General features: G+C 43.0%; 1 protein-coding gene across 1 annotated transcript; it reads left to right on the forward strand.

Moving 5' to 3' along the window:
- Nucleotides 1-1,527: 1,527 nt before the first annotated feature.
- LOC136991917 (olfactory receptor 4S2-like) lies at nt 1,528-2,433 on the forward strand (the record flags this gene model as incomplete). The annotated part of the gene is made up of 1 exon (XM_067295412.1): nt 1,528-2,433. A coding segment is annotated over exon 1 (906 nt), but the record flags the coding sequence as incomplete, so codon positions are not given.
- Between the last annotated feature and the right edge of the window lie 7,822 nt (nt 2,434-10,255).

Raw genomic sequence — 10,255 nt, forward strand, 5'->3', positions numbered from 1 at the left:
GTAGTTGGTAGATAACTTGGCTTAACTGAATCATTCCGCCGATTTGCTCACAGATCACCAGTACAAATGTTGTGATGTAATTCTGCAGGACTTAAAATGGTGCATTTTAACACCAGCTGACGGGGAATGTTTTGATGCTAGAAGGAAGCCCATACAGTGGATATTTTTATTAAAAGAGTGCCTGCTTTTGGCTGACCTTAAACTCTCTGTGAAGAGTTTCATCTGGTGGTTCCCAGACTTCTTTGACCAAGGGAATTCTGGTGGTCTGCGTGCATAATGGCAAGCTAGAAATGTTACACTCTTTCTAAAGATGTAGGCTACTCATTTATTAGTGACATGTAATGCTCGATGGGTTGTAGCTGGAATACAGGGTGAACCAAAGAAGTCCCATGTTTATGCTGGAATGTGACCTTGTCTCGAATGAGAAACTGTATGGATGTAGAAATGCCTAGGGACAAGGAGCTCAGCCATAACCTAAAACAGGTGGATGGCATTACAAAAAGCTCTGAGCTACTTTCAGGGACCAAAAGGAATTATTCTCTAAAGGTCATTCTAACCTGGTGCTGCTAATTTGCTTAAGCTCCTCATAGTGAGTGGAGGTAAAAAGGGTTCTGCAAAGGACCCTAATTTAGTCATTCTGAATCAGCCTATGAATCAGACTTATACTGGCTGTTGAAGGAGTTTAGTTAGATTAGCTTCATTAAGCTAAGTTAACCCTTGAAAGCATCACGCAGAGTGTATCAAAAATCATACTAGGTAAAATCACTACAGTGCTGGGACAGATCTCACAAGAGTCTTTCATTCTTCCTTCCTCTGATAGAAACAATGCTGAGATTTAGAACAATGTCAAATACTACATTAAGTCATATGTGTCTTTTTTCCCCCTCCATGATAGATAACCTTCCCAGAACTCATTTTTCAGCCTGTGACATTTCATATTTATGTTTCAAAATGTATATACACAAGAGAGTTCTTTTATCTGCCTGTGGTTACATTTCCCTTCTAAACAAGAATTCAAACATCATGTGTACTTATAAAGCAAATCATCATTCTGAGCAATATTTCCAGGTATTCTAAAAGACACCCATTTTACAAAGATTGCTGTCAGGGACTTTGTCTCCCCTGAGGGCAAACATGCTGCATTATCTGCCTTGTAGTGCCCAAGGTGAACACTCTGGCCTTGTCCTTAGTGCATGGAAGGCTATCGGCCATGGAGCCAGTCCTTCAAAATCCTGGAGGACCAGGATTAAGGAACATATCACAGAATGCACCTATCTCTGTGCCACCAAAGCCATGGCAGAAGCTTTGTACTGTGGAGAATTAAGTAGCTGTGAAAAAAAAAAATACATGACAGAAACTAAACACTTCATAAGCTTAATACTAATGCTATATCTTTCTTGGTTTGTATCCACTTCTGATATAGAACTCATTATTAATAATGAAAAAAATGCTGATGAATCATGTGTCTGTCTTTGTTTTCCCAGGGGTATAAGCTGTATATTGCATATTGGCAGCCGTCTGATCAACATGGAGAATGTAAGCAGTGTGAAGGAATTCATTCTTCTGGGCCTTTCAAAGAACCAAGGGGTGCAGAAAATGTGTTTTGTGGTGTTTTTGTTCTTCTATATTGTTACTGTGGCAGGAAATCTGCTCATCGTTGTCACTGTAGTTAGCAGTCAAAGTCTGAACTCCCCCATGTATTTCTTCCTCTGCCACCTGTCCATTGCAGATCTTTGCTTCTCTTCTGTCACAGCTCCCCAAATGATTGCTGACTTCCTTGTTGAGAAGAAAACCATTTCCTTTGGGGGTTGCATGGCACAGCTATTTGGGTTTCATATCTCCGGCGGTGCTGAGATCTTCATCCTCACAGTGATGGCCTATGATCGCTACTTTGCCATATGCAGACCCCTGCACTACACCACCCTCATGACCAGGCGTGTGTGTGGCTGGATGGCGATGGGTTCATGGGTGGGGGGCTTTGTGCACTCCCTGGTGCAGACCCTCATAACCGTTAGCCTCCCTTTTTGTGGCCCCAACAAAATTGACCACTACTTCTGTGATGTCCACCCCCTACTACAACTGGCCTGTACAGACACCTATGTTGCGGGCATCATTGTTGTTGCCAATACTGGAATGATTTGTTTGGTCTCTTTCATCATCCTGGTCACGTCCTACATTGTCATTTTGTTTTCCTTGAAAAGGCAAACGTCCAAAGGGCGGTACAAAGCCCTCTCCACCTGTGGGTCCCACATTACTGTGGTGATTCTCTTCTTTGGGCCATCCACATTCACCTACATACGCCCATCCAGCAGTCTCTCGGAGGACAAGAGGGTAGCTGTGTTTTACACTGTCATCACACCCATGCTGAACCCACTCATCTACACGCTGAGAAATGAGGAGATGAAAAGTGCCATGAGAAAACTGTGGAATAGAAAAGTTTGGCGTGAAAAGGGTGAGGTGTAGAACTGTGGTAACATTTTCTCAGGAGCTGAGAAAATCAAGTCTCTCTCACTATAATTCCATTTTGGAAAATTTACTGAAAGCTCCCTTTTGAAGAAAAGCTTGGTTTTAGCTGTTGCAGTAATTAGGAAGACCCTGAAAGTTCATGTTTTGATTGGAATGGCATTGTAAACTCTGTGACTAGCAGGGATTCCCTTTATGTTCTCTTTTTGAATAGCACAGGCCCAGGACTGGGGCTTCCAAGCACTGCTGAGACACCAGCAAATAAATAAATGAATGCTGTCAAAAAAATTAAAATGTGTTCCAGGCAGAGCATCCCATTAGTCCGAGCTCTCCCAGGTGTAAACTTTCCGTCAGACAAACTCCATCTACTCTGCAGTCTACTCAGCTAGGAAACGATGGCCCAAGGTGTCTGCAAGGCTGTTGGTCACCTGCTGCTGGAAGCAATTGTACCAAAGGCTTCCTTCCCCTTTACTTTGGAGTAAATGCCTTCTTAGGAGTACTGCATTGTCATATGCTGAATCCATGGGTTAGCAATTAAACTGCTGATATTAGATGCTGGCTGGGTCATTTGCTGATGCACATGATATGAGGAGAAGCTTCTCCCCTTCCCATTCCAGTGCAACTCTCTTCCTTTCTGCAGCAGTTCACCTATCACTAATGCCCTCCTTCCTAACCATCCCCTCTGCCCTTCATCTCGGCCTCAGATTTTGCATTTTACTGTTTATTACTAATAGCGAATCAAAGATCCAAGTGAAAGATAAATTGCTCACCGTAGGAAATTGTCGCCACCAAAGGACGCATTGGGGGGCACAATTTTATGTGTCAATGAAAAAAAAGAGCTGTTTGGGAATAATTCCTGTACGCAGGATAACTCCTAGCCCAACAGGGCACATCTACAGGCCCAGGCAAAGGAAGAAACATGTATTCCAAGGGAATAGCTGGAGCAGCTACTCCTGCAGGAGGGAAGAGAAGAAATGTGAAGATGGAAGATTAAATCATCTCAGAGCCAGCCAAAGCTGCCACAGGGAGGTTAGTTGTAGCAGCTAAGGTTCTCCACAAGGACGAAGGAGCCACGAGGAGCCACGGGACCCTGACTCCTACCTTGCCAGGAGGAAAAGAGCAAATGAGCTGCGTGAGGAAGAAAGACATCTGTGTAATGTACTCTGAAAGTAACTAACGCACTTTCTTTTTCCTTCCTTCACTTCATGTTCCCTATAAACACTTGCTTGCACTTGTGTTGCACCTTAACATGGCTTAAGTGTGATTCAAGATAAGAAGGTGTTCCCTGCACAGGAGAGCGGCAGATCTACAGACCAAACCCTGGGACAATGTCACAAATGCTCTGGTTCCCCGAATGTCCTCTGCTCTATGCAGGGGGTGCATTTGCAAAATCTTGCACATGGTCAGCCATGACGTTGATTTTAAATAGAAATGTTTCCAAAAGAAGCACATAGCTAATACTAAATGAAGTCCATTTATCTGGACAGCACTGGAAAGCAAGCAAGAAAGCAAGCAAACCTCCACACAATGTGACATTGTCTAGGTGATCACGCTCCAGAGTCACCCTGTAGAGATTACTCTAATAGCTGTCCAAAATACATATTTTAGCTCCCTGTTCACTGATTCTTTCTGACAAAGAAAACTTCACATGCCTCTGGGATCTCATTGCTTCTGGTAAGCTTGTGCTTCTGCTGTGCAATTTACTTGAAATATTTCTGCCACAACTTCCCCATCTGGAGAGAGAGAGAGAGAGAGAGAGTTGTTCTTGCAGATGCTCTTGGAAGTTGTTTTTGCAGAATGAGAAATGGAGCTAGACATTCAGGCTGTCCGTTTCATCCTCTGTAGCTTTCAGCCCTGGCAGAGATGTGGACTGCTCTCGTGACACATAAGAAGCAGCTTGGAGCTGAGAGGTTTTGATGAAACTGCCTGAAGTGGTCCAAGAAGGTCATCAGAGGAGAATAGCAGGCAAACTGTTGGAGACTAGCAAATACAAACTGTGTGAGTTTTCTGATCTTGCTTCTTTGTTTTGTTCAAGCATGACTATGAAATCCTGCCTTTGAAAAGAGGCATCACTGTTGAGTGGCTTTTGTGAGGTGCATTTTATGAAGTAGAAAGAACTCAAATTTTTTTTTACCCTTTGTTTTAATTGGTGTCTTCTTTGCTTATTTTTCAGTTATATGCCATTTCCAGAAATATCTGTCAAAAGCAAGTTTCTGGTGTTACAGAGTCAAGGAGTCAATAGGTAGCTGCAGCACTTCCTATATACTCAATCTTGACTTTGGGATGAAGATCCCAGAGGACTTGCCAGTATTGTGGACATTGTTATGCAGTTCTTGCTGTCTATCTTTTCAATGTAGAAACTGAACACTAGTGATACTTGCGTACTGCACAGAGTGCAGCAAAGGTGAATACAAGATGTAGCCCAATACAGCGCATATAGGACAATGACTCTCCTGCTTCAGGTTTCCTGGCATCCCTTGAACATGGTCTGATTTCACTTAGGGCGCCTTAAAGACAGTTTGTGCCTAAAGGCACATCTCTGCTAAACAGACATGAGGTAGGTGTCCACTTTACCTCCTCCAGAAGGATCTACACTGATAGTTGAAGTGATGTTAATTAGCCAGCTGCCTTGTGTCATGATGTGAACACTGATGTTTGCACAAAAATGCATGGACATTCTACCAGAGTCAGAGAGCACTAGTAAGGACTAGTTCTGTTGAATTCCCTCAGAGGGTTGAAAAAGAAGGTACGTTCACTGCCTGAGCAGAATTCCTTAGGGCATGACTAACGTGTTGAGACTCAAATCAAAACATGCACTATCCTTCTCAGTCAGTTTTTCGTTTCCAAATCAACACAACAAAAGTGGATGTTTAGGCAACCTAGTGACTAGTCTTCCTTTTTAAAAGGGGCAAAGATCAGAAATATGAATCTGGAGGATATTTTCACCAACTCCCTCAAATAAATAAACGGAGCTCGCTATTACACACTTCAGTAATACATTCTGAGTTAGATATCAACTGTCACTCCTTGAGAGAAGCATTGACTTTGAAAGGAAACTTTCCCCAAAAGGCATAAAAGGGAATACATTGATATTGAACATACCAGTGATCGACATGGATGTGTACTGATAACACTGTGTTTCTAATGCCATCACAGGTGGCTTTATTCTGTGCTTCAGGTCCTGTCTACGTGACGTATGTGAAGAACAAGAACAATGTGACGGAGTTTGTCCTCCAGGGACTCACACAAGATGATACATTAGCAAAAGTATGCTTCACATTCTTCTTAGTCTTCTATGCCACTGTTATTCTTGGAAACCTGCTTAGCATCATCACTATACAGAACAGTCAACAGCTGGACTCTCCCATGTTCTTCTTCCAGAGCTACTTGTCCTTTGTAGATATCAGTTACTCTACTGTCACTGTTCCCAAACTCATTTATGACCTTCTTGCTGAAAAGAAGACGGTCTCTTCTGTGGGCTGCATAGCACAGCTCTTTGGGGTCCATCTCAACCATGGGGAGGCAAAGAGAAGTGTTCAGGAGGGACTTTTCAGGAATGTTGTTCTATTTTTGGCATGGCTGTTCAGAATAGAACTGAAACTAAATTCAAAGTTATATGTAGCTCTCATCTTTCTTTGGAAATTGTCAGTCACAAGGATGTGAGGATATTGTCACCAGTCAAACCCAAGCCTTTGGGGTGGTATTGTGGCTTTTACCTTTAGACACCTTAGAGCTGTGTAAGTCTCAGGTCTAGGCTTCTCCTGGCATTAAGAGGAATAACTAGGTATTTTGAGAGGTTATGCTTTCCCACTAGCTCCTACGAGCTTCGGAGAGTGGTGTCTGCTCAGGTTTCTACACAAAAAAAGTGATGGTGGTACTAAGCTTCCAAGAGAAAGCAAATCCTTCAGGATGGCACAGCACAAGCAGGTTTCATCTCACATATATTGGTGTGCTGACATGAGGTGCCTCAACTTGAGAGAGCTGCTGAAGACAGCAAGAGACCTTTGAGGGGACTGAGATTTATTGCATGGTAAAATAGGAGCATGAGAGGAGCAGGATGCTGCACTAGGTGTCTGCCTTACAGTGAAGGGTGACATACACCGTACTAGACTTTCCAAGGCTCCCAGGAACACTGATGGACACAGAGGCCGTTCCCCAATGCCAGGCATTCCCTCCGATTTTCATCAGTCTGTGCCAACCTGGTGTCTCTGGGAACGCTTCATTTAAAGGAGCTCTGCTAACACCTTTCCAAGGTCTTGACCTTATGTCATAGCTGAGCTTTGTAATCTATCAGAGCAGCAATCCAAGCATGGTTAAATACCATAGTCAATGTTGGAGCCACAATCCAGTTTAATCGTCGGGACATTTTTCACCGCTTTATTTAGAGACTGGATGAAGTTTCATACTTTGGCCAGTTGTCTGGTGCTTTACACTATAAAAATCTAAGGAATAGGTATCTCAGTGGAAATATGGGGATCCAATATCTCTCCATACTCCATAAGATATAACCTAATTTCTAGCTGAACACTGAAAATTTCCCTAAAATTCTTAACAGTACTGTTCTTGATTCATTGAGTTTTCCTCAACTGTTTGCAGCAGGGAAACCCCCAAATGCCCCTAGGACTTCCTGACTCTGGGCAATGCTGTTCTACTGCAAATGGACTTACTTTAGCATTGCTGTCATGACAAGTGATTCAAGGCCGGGATTTCCCCAAATCTCCTCCTGGAACTGAGATTTGGGGAAGGGAAGAAGAGGAACAGGATTCTGGATGTTGGATCAGAAGGCTTTCTTAGAAAAGCAAACTGTAGATTTGAAGAGACAGCAGCTCTTTAACATTTTAAATTCCCTAATTTTGTCTGGGTTTCTCGAGGTGGAGACTAAGGCATAGGTGAATGCAGGGCTTATGGAAATCTGTTCTTTTTGATGATATTTGTCAGAAAGCATATTTAGGTTTGTGATTGTGATTCTTGATTGAAACATGCTGCCGGTTCTGCTGATGCTTAGCTCTAGATGGCTTTGACTGTCTTAAACATCAGCGCAGAGAGAGGTGTGCAGACATGACTCATTGCTGTGCAGGGAAGCTCTCTGATGACAACCTACCTGTCTTCTTCTGGAAGAGTAGTAGTGTACATTGCTCTTCCCAGAGACTTGTAAACATACACAGTAAAGTAAAATGATGCCTGTGATTTCTTTTCAAGCTATTTCCTTCCTGTGAGCTGGGAGTCCACTGAAAGAGACAATTTTGGACACCTCAGAAATCTGGTTTAAAAAGCTCACTTCTCTGTTGAAGATAAGGAAAGCACAACATTGATACGTGTAAAAACTGTGAACTTCACATACCTGATGATACTTAATAATCAGAAACAAGAGATAAACCTTGAGCTTCAGGCTCTGCAGCAACAGAAAGATGGCAACTAGCAGGACCAAAGGGCTACATTTTCCTGAGACTTGTAGAATCCTTCTTTAGGGTGCCATAGATGGTCACAGGGACACAATCTTTGCTATAGTTATGCACAGCTTTAAGGAGAGGAAGTCAGAGGAAATAACAGCCCTAACAGGCTTGCAGTGAAATGCAAAGGGAATCCGCAAGACTTCTTTCCATCCCCCTTTGACTGTAAGCCTTATGCAGAGGCAGGAACCTCTCGCCTGTCTGAGATTAATTCTGTCACTTTCAGCTCAATAAAGATTTCAACTCCTTCTGCCAACTGAGGGACAGCATTTGTAAACTCAGCCAGAAGGGATGAAACATCGTTTAGCGCTAGAACACCTATCCTTAGAGCTAGCTTAGTTGAATTGATAGAAGGATTCCAAAGCCTTTCCCAACTTTCTCATCTCCCAGAAATGATTGGTCGTTTATTCTCAAAATCACATTGATGGCAGACATGTAGTTGGTAAGTCACCATCTTATTTTGGCATTTTTTTAAGTGAAAGAACACTGCAGCTTGATTAACTTTCAAATTAGGTCCAATGTCCTTAAAATAACTACCGGTTCACTCAGTTGCCTCAAGTGGATTGCTGATATGTGGAGATGAAAAGCAGGAATAAGTTCTTGTTACTTCACAATGGTAGCAAAATTCGAAGTCAATCTTTTCTGCATTTCTGTAGTTTTTTCATGTTTCCAGGCAGAAGGGGAAAAAGGAGGTAGTAATGAGTGACAGAAGAGGGAGATTTAACAGAAGAGGGACAGTTACTTTCCCTAGTGTTTGGGGGGCAAAAACACGGGTGTCTCTTCTCCAAGATTTCCTTCCCAGAACTTCAGGTTCTGTGTGTTGCACTGGAAGAGGCTACTCCTTTCAAATACTGAAGACATAGCAGAAGTGGCCGTAAATTCAAATCACATTGTTTTTCCCCTATTGAATATCTTTGAAAGCTTTTTCTCATCTTGACAGACTGGTGTTTTTCCCACATGAGCAAACGTTCCTAAAAGAACAGAGAACTGCAATTCTGTGCCACGCACTCCTCAGGCAGGAGTCCTGTTTGTGCTTGGAACTTGCAAGTTAAGAGTCAGGATTCCTCCAGCTTTCAGCAGCAGAGGAACACAGTCTTTCAAGATAGAAGTTGCAGATACAACCAGTTAAAAGTCCACCTAAAATCACTTCTAACAATTAAGTACCTTTCTGAATCTCACCCTTGGAAGCTGATCAAATCTTCCTTGGAAGTCCTACTCTTTGTATCAAGGTTTTGATAAATTCTCCCCAAACAAAGTTCTCTTTCTAACAAGTCTTCTGAAGTTTCTCTAATATGACCTAAAACTCTCCTCAGAGCATCCTTCACCTCCTTATTCCTTTAGGCTGTAGCTGATAAGATTCAGCACTGCAGTCACCACTGTAGAGAACAGAGAGGCCCATTTATCTCAGTCCAATGAGTAGCTGGATGTTGGGCTACCGCACATAAAAACGGTGCTGCCATAAAACAAGAAGAGAGCTCTCAGATGGGAAGCAGAGGTGGAGAAGGCTTTGCATCTGCCCTTGGAGGAGTGGATCCTCAGGGTGGTGGAGATGAGGTAGATGGAGGAGATGAGAATTGCCAGAGATGTGAAGATGCCACGAAACACACCAAAAATGTGAAGTACCATCTCTTTGCTATAGGTGTCAGAGCATGAAAGCTGGATCCTAGGGGGATGTCACAGAAATAATGACCGATAACACTGAAGTCACAGAAAGAGAATGTGAAGGTGGAGATAGTTTGCGCAAGTGCGTGGACAAAGCCAATGAAACAGGAGATGATTACCATCTGTGTACAGGCTTTTGAGGACATGACAGTTGCATAAAGGAGAGGGTTACAGAGAGCCACATGCAGTCATATGCCATTACTGCCAGCAGGAGACACACAACACTAGCCATGAGGAGACAAGTGAACAGCTGTGCCACACAGGCACTGACTGAAGTGGCTCTCCTCACTGCTGAAGAGTTCACCAGCAACCTTGGGGAAATAGCTGAGGAGTAACAGAAATCCACAGAAGCCAAGTTACTGAGGGAAAGGTACACAGTGTATGAAGCCGGGGGATCAACCTTCATCTGCATGATCATTCCAAGATTCCCTATTAATGTGCTTAAAAAAAGCGGGTTACCTTCACCTCTTGGCTTTCTGTTAGTCCAGAGAGGATAAACTCAATGGCCACACAGTGATTCCTCTCAGGCATGTTGCTAGCACACTCATATCATCTCCCAACAGGAAACTGGTTCAACACCTAGAAGTAATGGGAAACTGGCAACACACAATTGATTGTCTCAGTAGCCACAAGGAAGTACGGCGCATTTTCATCATAGCTTCTGACTAGACTTCTTTAAT

This window comes from Apteryx mantelli, chromosome 4 (genome assembly GCF_036417845.1).
Source record: "Apteryx mantelli isolate bAptMan1 chromosome 4, bAptMan1.hap1, whole genome shotgun sequence".
NCBI lineage: Eukaryota > Metazoa > Chordata > Aves > Apterygiformes > Apterygidae > Apteryx > Apteryx mantelli.